This window comes from Semicossyphus pulcher, unplaced genomic scaffold (genome assembly GCF_022749685.1).
Source record: "Semicossyphus pulcher isolate SPU_LCO1_2020_fin unplaced genomic scaffold, fSemPul1.0.p SCAF_22, whole genome shotgun sequence".
Lineage (NCBI taxonomy): Eukaryota > Metazoa > Chordata > Actinopteri > Labriformes > Labridae > Semicossyphus > Semicossyphus pulcher.
The window spans coordinates 10,045,207-10,063,870 of NW_027211696.1; the positions used below are offsets into that span (position 1 = coordinate 10,045,207).

Below are 18,664 nucleotides of genomic sequence, written 5' to 3' on the forward strand. Positions count from 1 at the left end.
TCATAAAATGGGAAATGTTTCTCACCAAGCTTTTATTTCGGAAAGTCTGACCGCATGTTGCTTATTTATTTATGCAAACTTGAGCGCTTTATTTTGAAAGTCTAGCCAGAGTCTACATAATTATTGTTGCTAGCCTGACCAAGGAGCCTTGCCCATTCAAAACTGACCCTAGATGCCTACATCGTCATATATTGAAGCCTCGGGCCGCTGACCAAGCTAACGTCATCGGAATGTTTGGACCGAGTTCTTGTTGGAAAAGTAAATGAAACCACTTTCAACAAAATGTTCAAATATCAACTGAGATTGAGAAGAGCAGAATTTATTGCTTCAGTGCCTACTGTACGACTTCCCTGGCTGTCATCTAGTTAATGTTAAAACTGATCAGCATCAGAGCTGTTGTTAACCCAGGTCAGGAGCAGAAACATGATGCCACGCTGGATGACGTCACTGTGTCAGTCTAAGAAACACACAGTGGAGACACACAATGTCAGGAAACAAGCGTCAAACACCAATCAGAGGCCGCACTACATGGAAGGGGAGATTGTCTGCGTCTCCATAACATTGTTCAGACGCCAACATGTCCATTTATTTTCAAAATAAATGAAGAATTGGGGGAAGAAAAAAACACGTAAGCAGCCCGAGGGCGGTCTGATGAAGAAAAGCAGCAGGGGGATAAACTGGTGAGAAGAAGTTTAAACACACACAGATTCATTACCTCACCTCTCTGGGTTTTAGGTTGGTGGAGGATTTGGAGTTTGGGTTGACTGGGTCAGGAATGTTTCAGGGCTGCGTTCAGAATATTGTTCCTACAGTGTGTTTGTTAGTGTGGAGCAAAAGTGAAGAATGTGCAGTTTGTTGAGACAGTTTTGCCTCGTTATCGGGGCATGTGTGGCATGTGTGTGTCCGACTTCTTTCCCACACAGACACCAATCTTCCTTCGGCTTTGGCTAAACAGACGTGTTCTCAGGTCGTGTGCATATGCAGCTTTCCTCAACATACTTTAGCCAGAAACGTGTTTTCCTTCACACGTGCACGTATAGAAACACTATAGACTGTGAAAGTGGTTACAAAAACACGTGTGCGACACACACATGCAGCCCCTTAAAGCCTTTATCTTTGTATCTGCACAGCCATCCAGCGGCCCTTAACAGTGTGTCAACATCTGCATCACATGCCTCAGGGGGGGGCCGCATTGTTGTGTGGTCTTTGGCAGATTCTGTGTTTTCTTACTTTCTTCAGTGAGCGGTCTGTTCACATGTGCACACACTGAACGCACACCAGGGTTATTTTTAGAACAGAGTCAGACTTTTTTATGCCCCACTGGCCATTGCTTGGCAGCCCGAGTGTGTGTGAGTATTTTTGGTGTGTGTGTTGGGGCCTGAGTTGGGTCTTACTTTCAGAAGAAACCCCAGAGACTTAGAGAAACACAAAACTCCACTAAAAATGCATCTAATTAGCCGCTTGCTAATGCTAATTGCAGACATATTTCACTGTCTGTGTATCCTAATGGATCTCATCCAGCTGGAACATCGCAGTGCAGTGTGAATGAGCATTCATTCCTTACGTGCAGGCGGCCGGTCGAGCTAAAGGCTGACCCAGCAAGCGGACAATCCCCCCTCTGATCTCCCTACAGCGTCTAGGCAGCATAATTTGCTCCACTGATACCTCCGAGTAATCCCGTCCTGGGGGGGCTACATCAGGGCACGCTGTCTCCAGAGAGGGCAAAGTTTGCGTCGTCTTCTGATTGTTCCGCGAGGTTTCAGGGAAAAGCGTGTCTGTCGGCTCCATAGAGGCTGGGACTTCCCTGTTATACTGTTACCTCTGAGATTAATGATTAGATTTAATGTCCTTTGTGACCCAAAGTGACTTGAAACCTGTTTTTGTAGGGTGATTTTGTTACTTCTAATTCTTGCGGAAAGGAATACACATCATAAAATACCTCTTACAGCGCGACGGGCCTTTGTTCCCATCAAACAGCAGCTTTAAATATATTGTGTTCCTCCTCCTTACTTGTACTTATTTTTAGACAGCTCATACATAACACTCACTCAGTCACCTTTCACAGTCAACTGTGACTTTAGTCAGAAAGCGTTGAGTGCATCAGAGTACACTTCCTATGATCTGAATCTCAGTCGGAGGGAGGAATAATGAAAGGGAAGAGAGATGCTCGGCTCTCATCATCGATGAGATCAGACATTCACAGACACTGGGCCTTACAATCAAGAGAGTGTATTTATCAACACTCAAATAAGAGCGCATCTAACGGGTATCAAAAGCCGCACTGAGGTCAAGGAGTTCTAACACTCTGTGCTGACCCACATCAGCACAGGACAAGGTCCAATTTACAAGCGTGACATGAGCAGTATCGGTGTTGTGCTGCTGATAGGATGAGGTTTTCGGTTGGTAAAATATCCAAGGTAAAAGCGGATTAATGCGAATAGTATTGTTCCGTTAAAAAGATAAGATTAAGATAAATTGGGTTGTTGAACGGGAACCAGGGAAAGCAGGGCGATATTTTATTTTCATTTATATAGCTACTCCATCTAACAGCTAAATACGTGTCTACTCCTGTTTTTCTTTCTTCTTTGCAGTTGTCAGCCACATAAAAAGTGTCATATAGTCGACCAGGCTCAACAAGAATGCAAAAGCACAACAGGATATTACTTGGGGCAGCTGGTTTACGTTGGTAGGCTCAGCTTAGATGGAGGGAAAATGCAGGAAATGTTTTCTCATGGGGGCTTAGCGTTATTGTTTAATACAATAATAGCACACCAAATACAACGTGCACTCAGACGCACTCATAAGTGTATTTATGCACGATTGGAAGAACACACACTAATACACATTAATATTTTTGTATAAGTATACTAGTTAGGACCTTCAGTAGCCCCTTCTACATTGTCAGATCAAGCTGTGACTGTTCCTCGTCGAGGTGGAACGCTGAGGCGAAGTCGTTCCGCCTCTGAGCCAGCACTGGAGGTAGTTACCGAGGCGTAACAGAGGTGAAACGGCATCTGTGTAAACAACGGAGTCGACAGGCTGGAACAGCGCCGTGTGTGTTTGAGAAGCCAGAACTTTTTGTTTTCATGTTGCGCGTCTTTCGCTTCCCGAAACGCTATGTTAAAACACACACTGGGCGCGGCTTTGTTCAGTGTAAAATGGCAAAGGCAGCATAAGCTTGGCTGTTGCGGATGCGCAGTGTGAAAAGGACTCATGATGTGATGCTTCTGTAGCAGCTAGCAGTTCTTGACAAGCCATAACCTGTGCTCTAAATTTTAATCTTAAAGGAACAGTTTGATATATGGGGAAATATGCGTGTTCACTTGATTGCCCAGAGCTACACGAGAAGATTGATACCACTCTTATATATGTTTGGTAAATAAAAAAGTCAAGTCAAGTACGCATAGCTTAGCGTAGCATAGCATTAAGACTGGAAATAGGTGTAGACAATTGGTACCAATCTTTCTGATTTAACTGTAAAGTCAAGAAATGTAAAGCTACTTATTTAAAGGGGCACTCCGCTCAAAATCTTTTCACTCACCAACTGTTGGCTTGAAAGGCGACTATACAAAGTTTTGTCGCCTCCTCACTGATGGAAAACAGCTGTGATCAGCTTGGACACTCGCAAATGTGGGCTGATACTATTGGCATAAGTTTGGTTTATTGACTAAAATACCAATCTTAACTGACTGAATACAAACTAATGTTCACCCTGAGGAACTTCTACTCTACAAAACTCTCCAGCCAGCTTTAAAGCCTATTGTGTGTCACTTTAATCAAACAGCACCTTGAAAAAAAGGTCAGCCAGAAAACGTCCTTAAGTTTGCCCAAAACGTCCTCATTCTGAAGCTTGATAGAAAACACTCGCACCATGTGTTACCAGCTGTTAGCAGTGTCTAGCTCTGATTCAACTCCTGTTCCTGTAGTACAATGGCTCATTATTTAGAGCCCCCCTCACACACACACACACTCATACAATGGGGCAGCCCTGGGCCATTAGATTAGTGGAGATTGACCCCTTCCCCACCCTGAGGCTACTTCCCTTTTACCTCTCAACCAATCAGAACGGAGGGTTGGCAGAAAGTGTAATGTGAAACCAAAGGGGTCTTGGCTCCACACTTCAAACCTGGGGGCACAGTTGGAGGCCGACAGAAAACAACAGCCGCGGTCTTTCACGCTCTCACACTCTCATAGAATTTCCTGACTTTGCTAAACCGAGTACAAACTGTTTACTAACAACATCTGCTGCGTACACACTCTCACACACACACTTCTGAGAGCTCTGCCTTGTGGGATTTTACACAGCGGACTGCTGCTTTGGATTAACCTTTCTGGTGGCTGGCCGTGTGTGTTACGGACTGGACCGGTCTCAGTCGAGCCTTACTGGGCGCACTAAGGCCCTACTAGTGTTCGAGCTAGCTTTGGTTGTGTTGGGGAGAGTCAAAGCTACAGAGACAGTTTATGCATTAGGCTACAGGGCCTTCTTTCTGTTTGGAGGCCGGATGATGCAGTGTGTGCTCTCCTTCATCTCCCCCCAGCTGAGCTCCGGATCCCCCTGTAGCTGCGAGGTCGGCTCCGAAGGGACAAAGAAGAAGAAATCCAAGAACCTGTAAGTACAATCTCAAATTTTTTCCCCTGTTTGTGGTTAGTTTTAGTTTGCTCATTGTTTTTTGCCTTTATTTTGGTAAACAAAGCTTTGACTTTTGCATGAAAGTGCAGCACAATCATTAACTCTCTCACAGTCCTGACAATGACACTAGCATTTGCCTCTACTGTTTTCAAATTTGAGTCATCAGCCTTTTATTGTAATGCAAATATCCCCAACATATGTACCCTGTAAAAGGGTAAAATTTTCACACCCTGCTCTCGCAACCTTTATTTTGAAAAGCTGTCTTCACCTCTGTAAAGCCTAACGTTGTATGATAATGTCCTGCTTCAGCACGTGGGGGGTTAATTGAGACGCAACGTGTGATTGAATCAGAGGAGTGGGAGACGTCAGGACATGTCCTCACTGGGGTAGCATCATTTATATCAATTTCAAGAGATGCAACCTGAGAGTGAAAGTAATTATTGAACGCTGATCATCATCTACGTAATTAACCGGTTAATGGTGTGTGTGCTGCAAGTCTACCATATGTGTGTCGCTTACGCTCAGCAGTGTAAGAAGTAAGGTGTGTGCGTGTTTGTTTGTGTGCGTCAGATGTGTCACTCGACGCCTCGGTGATTCATCAGCTGTTGAATGAGCTTTATTCACGCTCCCGCTCATCAAGATGAAAGCCCATTTCACGCCGCGAGGACAATAAAAGCACTCAGAGCAGGCCGTCCTTGGACCTGATGGTCGCCCATTCTTCTGCACAAGCTGCGGTTTTATGTTGTTTAGTTAACCAGCAGATTAAGTGATTAAGATTCCACAGCCCCCTTTCTTTTTTCTCTTCGAACTCGGAGTGTGTTTCTTTTCTGGCAGCTGCTGCAGAAAGCTGCGGACCAGATTCATTTCCTATTAAGCTGACACTAGACTACAGCGTCGAGTTTTAGAGAGGAAGTGATGTAGTCTTTCTTTCCTTTTAAAGTAGTTTGAAATAGTTTGTGTCATTGCTTCCTTCAATTGATCATATTTAAATGCACACCCACATTAACAAGTGACTCAGTAATGACTCAATGTTTAATGTGTACCTGCAATTTCAGTCACGATCGCACACGTAGCAGCTCAGCTTGATGCCGTTGTTGACACAGGTCAAGGTCAGCAAACAGTGACCATGCTTCTAATAATAGGTAAACAAACAGTCATCATCACGTTAGCTCGTCTGATGTTACACATGACTGGGGATATTTTTAAAAGGAAGATAATCTTTTATCGATCCCTTGAGATCCAGCTCACGCACATGCAAATAAACAAGTGCAGATAAGGAAGAATGGTTTCAAAATAAGGACGCAATAGCAACAACCAGTTGTGGGTAAATTAATAGTGTAATACTGTGTCAAGCAAAGTGACATGATGGTGTGAATAGTAGCAGCAAAGTCAGCAGTATGTGTAGAACTGTAACATGATTATATTTAGAGATTTAGTTTTATGAAGAAGAACATTATTAAGGAGTAGACATACTGTATATAGATAAATAAATATATGTAAAGTGTCAGGACGAGTGAGATGTAAAAAAATTAAAGGATTTCTATTTGCTCTGTTATTCCCACCAAATTTTGCACCTTGACGCAGGTTTTTCAGACCGGGGAAGACCGCTTAAAAATGCCGATTGCGTCACCGTCTGACGTCACAAACGTGCCCGAAAGTTAGTAAACAGTGTAGAAGTTACGGTGGTTCGGTCTTTATTGTATCTATTACTCATTCAGTCTGTTTATCAAACTCGAAGCTGACAAATTTGGAACGATGTTTGAGCACTGCTCGGACACAGACGGGTGGAATCTGTAGCTGAGATGACAAGGAGTCGCAGAAGTTACCAACGGAGCATAGCATCGCGCCGGAAAGGGGGCGGAGATTAGTTTGTTGACACGGGTTTTGTGTTCTCATCAATGCCGATAAGAGCCAAGGCGATAATTACCCGGGTCTACTGCAGAGTCAATTGACCCGGGTCTGAATGCAGATTGTAACCTTTCCCATGTAGCAAAATAGCCGTGTGTTACTAGTTTTTTGACCAGTGGGAAAGCAGCTTTAGTAGACACATGCTACACATAAAGGCCCAATATACAGGCATACATAAATAGGACCCTATGGACATGCATTAATGTAGAGCTGTCAGAGTGAGGGGGCTGCACATGCTCACCGAGCAGTTGGGGGATTCGGTGCCTTGCTCAAGGGCACCTCAAACTGGCACCTCTCCAGCTACCAGTCCCAGTTTCTGTGCTTCGTCCGCACCGGGACTTGAACCGGCCAGTTCCCAAGCCAAGTCCCCACAGACTGAGCTACCATCTACTTTCCTTCTTTATATCTCAATGTAGACACTTTGAGGTATTGACAGGCTGTTATTACTGTAGTTATTTTTACCACACTTCACTTGTTCTAATACCTGCTGTATCCTTGTTCCAGAGCTCGATGATGATGGGTTACTGTGTACATATATAATGAAAATCACCTCACCTATGTTAAGAGACATCTGTCCTGCGTAACTGTGACACTAAAGAAGCTGCATGGAAGAAAACCATTTGTCTTCCTTAGACTAAATGACCTTTTTCTGTCATCATTAGCCAATCTAACGAGGAGAAGCATGCTGGAAACTCTGCATGTTTACACACTTCTTTTCTCTCTCCTGTACACACAGCCCTCTTTTCCATTACAGTCACACTGTCACGAGCCTGTTATCGCTTATAAATAGGGTTTCATCGTCCAGTATTTGACCCATTTTCAGCCCTTTTTCATTAGGCCACCCTGTAAACCAATAACAGGGGCAATAATCTCCTCTATCATATTAAGCCACGCCGATAAACATACCCTCAATACAATATCTGTGCATGTTACTCAGAGGAATACAGATGCAATATGTTGTTACTATAGATAGCAATCGCAGGATTTCTATGCAACCAAGCATAAAGGAAATGAAATTATTTTCTCGAGATGTTGTGAAGTGATATATAATACAGGGAGACTCTGTAGAGCCGACAGTAACAGGGAAAGATCATGCAGAGATGCAGCTATTTAGAGCTTCACGAAGGGACTCTGACCCTTATCCAGTTGTAGCAGTAGATTTGATTTCCTCTCCTCTCGCTGTCCCTCCTGTTGTGTCAACAGTGTGCGGTTTGTTTTTTAACCTTTACCAGACCAGATTGGATATGCCTGAACTACGGTGGCCGGCAAGGGCAATCACGCTTGAACGGTTTCCATTCGAAAATATATGCTGCAAATTCAAGAAAGTCCAAAACAAATGCAACAGCGGAACGGCGCTGCAAATGAAAAAAAAACATGCTGCCGAAAAGGCCGAAACAAATGCATTAAAGTGGGAATCTCGAAGATCTCATTTTGTTCTCATTGGCGGCACCTATGGCGATTAACGGTCATTGCGGGAGCACTCATCCCAGATAACCAGACGTCCACGGTTAGCTCCGGTTGTAATTCATGATTTTCCTCGCTGACGGTCGCTTTCCTTTTTAGACTGTTTGCCTTCATCTGAGCGTCAATTGTTTCTTATTTTTGAAGTTGTATCTGTAGTCATCGATCTTTTCTTTGTTTACTTGAGAGCGGAAAAGCAGCCGCTTAGCTCCGCCTACCCTCTCTGGCAGACCAACCACTGCTGGATGATGGGAAACGCGTCACTAACTGGGCACCGCTTCTAAGTCGCCACAGACAGCCAGTCTGTAATACTGCAAATGCAGAGGCTTTCATCAACATTGTTACGTCATTCGGCGCAAGTGACTTAACATTTATTTACATGGAAATCTTTGTGACTGTTACTTTAACATCAAACACACTGCAAATACATAAACGATGCAAAGTCATGAACACAAACAAAAGGAACAATGCTGCCCAGCCTGTAGGAGCGTCTAATGGAAACCATTTGAACCGTTGCAGAGCGATTCCCCTTTGTCGGCCACCTTACTGACAACACTCAAATCTACAATATGTCAATGTAGACTCCAGTTCAACTTGGTCATGATTTTATCTCATTCTTTTGTGGTGTCTATAGTCTGGAATTTGGTGGTAGCATTCTGTAACTTCACCATTATCATCTTCAGTGACAGGAAGATTGAGACAAACAGATCTTAACACAACTATCTAAAGAAGAATTTGAAATGTTAGGGCCCATTAATTACCCTCTTTGAAACTTACTTCCTCCTCCCCTACAAAGCACTCACTCACTCATGCATCATTTACAACCACAAAGAAACCATTGTAGTCATCGACTTCTTAAGCATTTGGCCCTCCTGCTCCACCTCTTCCCTACATTTTTTTTTCTACTTTCCTGCTCCTTCCGTTTGCTCCCCGTGTCTCCGGACCGAGCACAGCTGTTTTCCTGAAATTGTCCACATTATCTCTTCCTCTCCCCCCTCCATTATGACCTTTTGTTTTTACTCAGCCCAGGTGTTCTGCTTCCCCAAGCAATAGATTCCCCTTTTTTTCCCATCCGGTTTGTTTCCAAAAAGTAGCAATAAAGCCATAAACCTTCAGCAAACAGAGGAGAGCGGCAGGGTAATATGTGCAGAAACGTGAGCTCCGACGACAGATTAATCTCAGTTCATAAAAATGACGCATACCCAGAGGCGGAGGGTTTAATTTCTTTGGGAGTATTTTACTGCCACAACAAACGTGTGCAGATTGAGATACTGAAACCTCCGTTATTAAACTGTTCAGCTCATAAAGACAAAATACAGACAGATGGAGAGGAACAACAACAGAAGAAATCACACGTCTGACAACACAGAACCACCATCTGTGTTATTGTTTTAGTGGTTGATGTATGTTTAGTTGTTCTTTAGATATTGTATATATAGATAGTACACGTATTCTTGCCAGTACTGAAAGATAGAGATGTTTTTCAAAACATAAAACTGACTCTGCTCCACCCCCAGCAGCAGTTCCCAGATATCACTTGGTTTTGCTGTTGTGATGCTTTTTTGTGTGCTGTGAAATCTGACCGAGGTAGACGTTAGCTCTTCAGAGACCTTGTTGTAGAGTCAGTGTTGACATTATGCGAGCCGCTTCAATCTGTTATGTCGACGAAAATGTCTCAGTTATCCAGTCATACTTATATGTAGTCTATTTAGAAGTATCTGGTCTCATGATGGACTGAAGAAATTGATTCAAATTAGGGATGCACAAGATTAGATTTTTGCCCATATGCCAGTATTTTCCAACCCTTTTTGCTGATATCGATACCGATATATTAGGCTCATGTTTTTTTCCACCTAATTGCAGAGAACATCAAGTCTCCCCTGTTATTTTCTTAGCATTACGTTGAGCTTTTTAGGGAATCATTTAGGCAAAATTAAAGTGTTGTATATCGGCAGAAAAAAGACACATCTGTCAATGCCTTTATGTCATTTTCAAGCCATGATCTGCAGATACCGATAACGTATCCACATGACTGCAATACCGCGGTTATGTGACGCCAAATGCATTAAAATCTAAAGGGACGCAGTAAACTCACTATCCATTCATCCCAGGGAGGCACCTGGTCTTTCCCAACGATAGAACGATTATGAACAAGAAACTCATTTTAAAAATCACACTTATCAGCTAAAGAAATCTGGCTGTCAGAGCACCGCTGTTTCAACCCTCGGTGCGTCTAACAGGCACAGACGACCCTGTGTGCAGTCTCGCGCCATGCTAGTTTAGCCGCTACAACAACAACAACGAGTCCGCCAGCACGGATTTCATTTCAACAATTAAGGATACGAACTTAGTGGTGATAATAAGCTTGCGTTTCCACCGCTCATGCTGTGTTCACTCATTTCGCTGATCTGGTGACCGCCTACAGTTAAATTGTAGTTTTGGATGTGTTAGGCTAGCTGCAGCTAACGTAACAGTGATCTGCTAGCCTCAAGACGACATGAGTGAAGTAGAGAGGGCTGGTAATCGCTTAGGATATTGCCTTAATGTACAACACTTGAGTCAACTTATAAGTTGTTTTTTCAGGTCAGATTCAGAGCATGAATGCAGGATATTGTTTATCGCTACAAGCCCTGAATAGTTGGCTATAGTTAGCTGTCGCTCCCAGAGGCTACATCGCTATCAAACAATAGCCAGTCGGGTTAGCATTTCAAGCTAAGGTTGTGATGAGACATTGTATTAAAAGTAAACAGGAGGTCCTGATTGAAGATATTTGACTGTTTTCTGGCATATAAGAAGTTCAAAACAATTAAATAAATAGCTTGAAATTTTTAAAGCTAATCAATTAAATAAAAGCTAATGCTAACTAGCATCCAGTGCAGAGGAACTATGGAAGAAATACCAAGAAATTGTGAAATATTATATATGAAGTCTTTCTTATTGACCCTAAGCAAAGACAAAAAGGTCATGACAGTAGCCTAATCACTGCTTTTACTTATGTCATCTCATCTTATAAACCCATTAATACCTCAAATCCTGACCAGGCCCCAGTGGAAGGAATCTATCTTGTCTAAACACTGCGTTCTGATTGGTTGAGCCCAGGGTCCGCCTTCCCCAGACCCTCCGGACTATAAAAAGCTCCAGCAGAGCCTCTCAGGGGTTAGAGGAATGTGACTGTCAAACAAAACCCCTGGACCCCGAGCGCCGGCACTCCTGACACACGCTTACATGCAGTCACATTCCCGCACACACCGAGTGAACCTCCGCACAGGCTGGCACCCATGTTTCACACTATGGTCGATTTCTCTGAGAAGTACCTGGAAAGGTAAGAGCTGGGCACATCCAGGTGTGTGTGTGTTTGTGTTATCAAGAAATATAAAGGGAGGGTGAGGAAGGAAGGAAGGCGAGGGCGGGGGCTGTTTTTGCATCCCACAGGAATGGCTCCTCTCGAGCTGGTAGGAAGCTATGTGACCTCTACGTGGATCTCATTTGACAGTCGCAGTGAGGGAGAAAGATTCCCCCGTGAGGCTAACTATTTTGGAGGAAGCAGCTTCTTAACTTCTAACTTGAGGCTGCCCCTTTTTCTTATTATACGCAGCCTGGATTTCAGGAATAGGACTGCTCATGTGGTCTTGGTGGCTAGGAAGGTGAGTTCGCTCTGAAATTGAGCCGGTTTCTTAATGGTCCTGATTGAGGGAGACAATTCCCTTTTTCAATGTTCTTCTAGGAATATTGTGCGACTTTATCTTATTATGAGGCACTGCATAGATTCGCCTTTCTCTTTTTTATAAAATCAAAGCATGTTTTTGGATAAAATCACATCTCTAGACTGACTCGTCTGGAAGTAAACATACAATAAACACTCTAAATTTGTTGCCACAGCCTTTGACCTTTCATACTCGCACCAACACATGCACAAACACTCTCCCGAGCTTGCACACTGTTATTTGTGTGCTCTCTCCTGCATGCACGTCTCAGGCACACAGCCTTGTGTAAATAGAAAGTGGCAGCAGGAAAGAAAACACGCTCTTGCTGCTGCATTTGTATCCCCACCTCTGCTCTCGCTGCTGTACCCCCGACCTCGCACGCCAAAGGGTTAACTCCTATCATTGTGGGAAACAAAAGCCCACAGTGAGAGATTTTAAGCAGAGCAGTAGATTTTGGCTTGGGAGCTTTGCGCTCTGCAGTACATCTGTCTGCAGCTCTCCCCCATGTGCTCCCAGAGCCTTTCCCTGGGAGTGCGGCCTACTTTAACAGAACACCAGGAATAGCCAGCGGGGTGCTATTAGCGCGTCTAATGTGAGCCAAGCAGAGTGGGAATACAGAGGACGGAAACCTGCAGATAATTGCGAAACTAAAGACCTCTTGGTCCTTCGCTCAAGCACAGAAATTGCTCACGCACAAGCAGACACTCGGGATGTGTGTGTACACAAACATGGGCAGTGAAGCACACACACAATTCTGGGTGGCAGCGTGTTTGAGCAAAGATCATGGTAATTTGAAAATCCCCTGCTGAGCTGGTGCCAATCTTTTAGCAGATTAGGTTAAGTGAAGGGGTCGTGGTGTGTAATAAAGAGTGTGATGCAGCACATTGCTAATTGTTTTAGCGCTAGGGAGCTATTAGCGTGCTCAGCTTGAGAGGTACTGTAAGTTTACTGTTGTTACTTTAAATACAGAAAGTGAGAGACAGTGAGAATTAGCTCAGTTAGCATGGAAAAAGCAGAGTGGCAAGGAATGCTGGGTAATTATGTTTTAATTAAAAATGCTAGTCGCTACTTTTAAGCTAAACTGATGCTTAAATTAGTGTTTTTAGTTCCTCCTCTCAAGTCTGAGCCATGGCTTTAGACGTTCACCCAAAGACACGCCTGCTAAACCTGCTAATAGTGTTTACCCTTCATTTAGATGATTAGTTATTGTTAGCTAGCTTATTTTGCTAATCTGCGCTGTAATAACAATGCTAATCTCGTCGTCTGGGGGCCGCAGACATGGCTGTAACCTTTTGAATGAAACTGGCCAAAGGGTGAAGAATGTGTCTGCCCTTGATTGAGTGAGTCGTTAGCGCTGATGGAGCTAATAACCATACAGGCAGTTTCATTGACGGCTGGATTAGCTTAGATGCTACGCAGGAAGAAACTCTTTGTGTGGGCTGGGCTCCAGAAACCAGCCAGTGTTCTGTGCTTTTTATTAAAGCAGCTACAATAAGTATCTGTGCTGCATTTGAGGTCCTGACAATAATTGGAAAGATAAATCATGTCAAGTTGTTTACATCGACTGCTGGGAGTTAAAGAATGCTTCACAAGCAATCTGTGCTGCTGGAGGTCCAAAAAGTGTCAACCTGTTTGTGTTTGCAATATCCATTGACACCCACATGGTGGCAGGATAGAAACATACATCCCCTTTAAAGTGACATCATTCTTACATCATTCACATGCAGGCGCAGCTTGTATAAAACCAGACACAGATAATAAACCGTCTTTTGTCATCCAACTAAATATTTTCCAGCCCTTATAAAAGAAAAGCTTTCTGCTCACACGGTCCGGCTCTCTTTGGGCTAACACATGCTCAGCTCGAGACCTAATTGCCTCGAGTGCAAGCTAAAAATAGAACTATCTTAATGAATCCGGCTCTGATGTTATGAGTTTATTTAACAGCACAAGTGGGGGTTTTATTTGGGTAATAATGTCCTTCAGGCCGGAAAGTGAGAAAGATGAAAGAGAGGCCTGATTTTTTCTCAGTAGTTCAGCATCTGGTTAAAGCCTGCTTCGTACAGGGGACTTGCTATATTTCAATCAATGGGTGAGTCATTGCTCCAGCAGTGACACTGTGAGGATGCTCAGCTGTTCCGTAGGATTCAGTATGAAGTGTGTTTGGTTTCCTTATGTCTTAAAGAGAAATTTCTGCTCCCTTTAAGAGCTTTTCGATCTCTCAGGCGTCTTTCATATTTCATCTTGAAGTCGGCAGCGTTAAAAACATCCAGGAGGAACGCAGGTTGTCTGAATTATATATGAATTAGGAGAAATTGAGAATAGATCATTTTTATTCTTTTGTATTTTCCTTTTTCGTGGGTACCTTCCGGGTTCTCGGGCTTCCTCCCACAGTCCAAAGACATGCTCGTTAGGTTTGGTGACTCTAAATTGATTCTAAATTTAAGCTTTCCCACCAAACTTAGCGTGTTGATGCAGGTTTTTCCGACCCGGAAAGACCCACTAATAAATGCAGTCTCATTTCCCAATGCCAGCGGAGCATCTTGCTTTCGGTCTCTTTTCTGCTGCGTCACAAATGCGCCAAATTTCCCCCACAGGGATTGATAAAGTATTTCTGATTCTGATTCTGAAACAGGGGCGAAAGTCAAACTTCCCCTAGGATCAGAAGAAGCCTGTGTTGCTGCATCTTGCACGAAACAACCGTTTGCACCGTTGTACGTCATTCTCCTGTATTTACGCGACACCGGCAGGAACTTCAATATAATAATTCATAGCACCGCGCCGGAAAGGGGGCGGAGATTAGCGTGTCGACCCGGGTTTTGTGTTCCCATCACCGCCGATCGGAGTGGATCTGAATGCCGATTGTAAGCTTTCCCACTAAGCAAGTGTGTGCTGGGTTTTTGACCAGTGAGAGAAGGGCTTAAATTGCCTGTAGACTGTGAACATGAAAGGTTGTCTGTCTCTACGTTCAGAGTGTTCCCCTGCCTCTCGCCCAGAGACGGCTGGGATTCGCTCCAGCCCACCTTGAACAGGACAAGTGGTGTAGATAATAGATAAATGTCCAAAATCCTGAAACATTTTGGTGCACTGATGAGGACAGAATCAAATGATTGTTTAATTTAGATGCTAACAAATTGGCCACTTTTGTCCGGATGGTTAGTTCTTAAAAATAATAATCTGGAAGATTTTCATTTAAATAAATGTCTGTTAAGTAAAGAGTTACAACCGGAGCCAACCGTGGCCGTCACACATGCGACACTGTCTGGATATCCAGCAAGTGTGCTCCGACAATTACCGTTTATTGCAAAGGTGCTGCCAAAGAGAACGAAACTGAGATCTTTGAGGTGTTTTTTTGCAGAATAATGGTGTCTTGTTAGCCTGTTAGCCTCGCCTGAAACAAGAACACAACATTCTTAGAGCTTTTTCCAGATGCCACACTGATTCATACTTAACTTTTGTTCATTTATTGGTAGAACTTCCACTTTCTAAATCACCCACTTGGCTAAAAAAGGCCTTTTGTGCTACGCTGATTCGACCTTCACCAGCGCAAAACCCAAAACGCCCCCCGAATCAACACCCCGACAAAGCCACACTCAACCTGATTTTAAAGGAGCTATTCATCAGCAGCTCCTTCCAACAGCTCCTGTAGTCATCTTGTAGCATGTGTACGGGCATGTTTCTACCTCTCCTGTCGGGAAAACTCCCCTCGCACAGCTGACTGTGTTCTCTGTTCGCTTTTTCGGCTTTTAGCCACGTACCTTCTTTTGCGTGCATAAATTACCCTTCCCTTCACGCACACATGTGCCCACACTGGGGGGGGGGGGGGGGGGGGGAGTTTCCAACACCTGTGACTGGCATGAAAGCAGACGTGAAGTGGGCATGAGTTGGCACAAGTGGAGAGGGGGAGATTCTTCTTCTTTCATCCCCATCTGAGTGTATTCTTGTACCTTTTTTTGTGCAAATCTGCAGCTGCGAGGTCTCCCACCCCCTCCTTTTTTTTGGCTGATTTCTATTACTGGAAGTCGTGTGTCTTAATTTGGGGTGTTCTTGCTCTCCTGGGGGGGCCGTGGGTTGGCATTGGGACAGCTTGCAGTGATTAGGGCCACCTCAGCGCTGCATTATTAGCAGGCCAGCCAATCCACAGTGGAAATCAAAAAAGCAGGGACTCAGGAAATGGGTGTTGAGTGAGGTCACGTCCCAGCGAGGCAGCACGTGCTCCGGGTCGGGAAAAGCCAGGACAGGCACCGAGGGATTATGGGAAAGCGGGGGGACTGATAGTTGGTGTACCACCTTGTGTGCGGTTTAAGGTGGCATTTGTGCGACTGTCAGAGGAAGGGTGAAGCAGGTTGAGGTGGGCGGTCAGGAGGATTTCGTATCCTGCAGCACGAGGTCACTGTGCCCTGTTGCCTCGGCCTCCGGGGTCAGATCCCTCTCAGGAACCCCCTCTGGGCACACGGAGAAATGGCGTGATGAAACAGAGGAGTGAGGATTGAGTCTCTCTCCTCCTTCTCTGCCACTTTCGCTCAGTCCCTGCCGAGGAACCTGCCAGGGACACATCTCTACAGCGAAGAGATATTAGATTGACAGGAGAGACAGCGAGGAAAGGGAGCTTCATATCGGCCTTTTTGGACAATTCTGCCTCATCATACGACGACTGAAGACTAAAATGTACAAAACAGAGCGTTTATTCTCCTCTTTTCTGGCGTTTATTGTTTGATTTCATGTGGATTTACAATGCTGAAGACTTAATGGTGACACCCATGCCTTGGATTGTTTTAAACATGGACTTTGGACTTTGGACTCAACTTTCTTCCCATCTTTTTTTGTCTCCCTCCTCTTTCTTCTTCCATTCCTTTCATACTTATTCCATTTTCTCCTCCGACTGTATCCATAAATCCTTTCACTCTTCCCCCTCTCTGCCAACTCTCTCCTCCTTTCTCTCTATCTTTCCTCCACTCAGGGCCAAAGACATGAAGAATCGGCTGGCGTTCCTGCGGAGGAGGAATGAATCCCCAGGAAGCAACCCAGCCAGCAAGCTAGACAAATCTATGAAGTCAGTCAAGTAAGTGGCAACTTCCTGACGGCGTGTGCGCGTGGGCGTGTGTCAAACTGTTTTTCCGGGTCTCGCCACAATAACCGGTCGTGACCTGGCCTTGGAAGACAGACATGTGGGCAGTCGGAGCGATGGGCTTGTTGTGAGTGGAATTAGTGAAATGAATGAGAGAATGCTGGTGCAGCGGTGACACGTAAGAAGGAGGGAAAGTGAATTGTTTGAATGCGTTTATTTTATTTTGAAAAAAATATGCTTATCAAAATAAGAGCCTAATAACTTGTATGACACATTGAAGATCAATGATTGTTTAAAACTGATGTTGTTTCTATGCCTCTACTGTCAGGATAGTGACTTCAAAGGAAGCTAACAAAGTGTTTAAGTAACACGGCAACCAAACCCCATGTACTTTTTATACATTTTTACTAAATATCCTTGTGCTCGCAAACAACTGAAAAATATTAATGTTATTTGTTAAATTACATGTAAATAGCAATATTACAGATAATTCGGCTTGTATTATAGCAGTATACCTGCCAGTATACTTTGGTGAGCAGCTGCTTTAACACATAAATATCAGACACTTCAGAGAGCCTTTCCTGATTTACTTTAAAGTTAATTTTTAATACTTTTTTAATTGTATTTTATTTATTCTTTATTGATATTTATTTTATTTTAAAATCAGATCAATTTATAACCTGTCTAGTTAATTTGCTGCTATATAAATAATTGAAAAGTGCTCTATAAATAAGCATTATTTTTCCTTTATGCAATATAAATGCATTATTGTTCAAACATGACAAAAAGAGAAACAAATTGTAAAGTCCATATTTTGATCTAAAATAAACGTCAGAACTGATTAATAAGGACGTCATAATGACGCTTACATTCAAATCCATTTTCAAAAGGCGCATGCAGATGTCCAAACGGACTTAAATGTAACACAATAAGGTTCAAATGAGGCTTCAGATGTGGATTACAGTGTGTGTAAGACGAGCTTCACAGCAGAGCACAGAAAGGAGGTGAGGCAGCAGGGGGCAGACACACACCGGTCGGGGGAGGAGGCTCTAAACCCCATCAAGGCATCCCCATTGGCTGCATGTAGCCCCTCCCCTCCCGCCTTCTGAGTTGCATTCATCGGGAATATAAAAGCCTTCCCCCCACCAGGCTGAGGCAGATAGACTCCTAGTGTTGTGTTGATGAGGCTGAACCGCATGTGAGCGAGAGAGCAGATAGACACTAGAGGAATTACCTGCTTTCCACTCATCCGTCCTGCGTAGAGCAAAGTTCTGCGGATGGGTCACACAATGAGAAACCTGGCTGAGATGGGTTTGTTAAAGAACCGCTCTGCTTTCATCTGCAGGCCCACCCCGGAGGAAGCGCTCAAATGGGGGGACTCGCTTGACAAGCTGCTGGCACACAAATGTAAGTTAACTTTTTCCTTTTGCCTTATTTCTCTCTCTCTTTCTTTGTCTTCCTTTCTTTATTTACATACACAGGGATCATCTGTCTTCTGTTTTTCATGTATTCTTTGTGATATGACTTAGTGCAATGTGTTTCAGTTACTTGCATGAGGTGTTGGGGGAGGGTGGTGAGCACAGGAAACAAGCATGCACTGATATATGGATCACACACACACACACATTGCCGCAGTGGACGGGCAGCTTGCACCAAGTTTCCCTAATCCCAACGGAAAACAAAGTCCATGCTTCACATAGAAAAAAAGCAGGAAAACAACCTGCAGACGTCTTGCTGCTTCATCCTGAATCCCAATCCTTCCTTTAGGAAAAACCTGACGTAAAGCCAGAGCTACATCTGTTCCTCATTCGGCTTTTTCCCCCTCTTTATTCCCCCTTTCTTGATTTCCTCTTACCTCACTCCTGCTCACAGGAATGAGGTAAGAGATGACCGCGT

The 18,664-nt window shown here is 44.0% G+C and overlaps 1 protein-coding gene across 6 annotated transcripts in view; it reads left to right on the forward strand.

Moving 5' to 3' along the window:
* The window catches only part of rgs3a (regulator of G protein signaling 3a), a 145,432-nt gene that overhangs the window by 123,967 nt on the left and 2,801 nt on the right, over positions 1-18,664 (forward strand). For all 6 annotated transcript variants that reach the window (XM_069672920.1, XM_069672919.1, XM_069672918.1 and 3 more), the window contains 3 exons: positions 4,539-4,609; positions 16,661-16,762; positions 18,114-18,175. In XM_069672920.1, the coding sequence (XP_069529021.1) occupies positions 4,539-4,609; positions 16,661-16,762; positions 18,114-18,175 (235 nt within the window). The remainder of the gene's footprint in view (positions 1-4,538; positions 4,610-16,660; positions 16,763-18,113; positions 18,176-18,664) is intronic.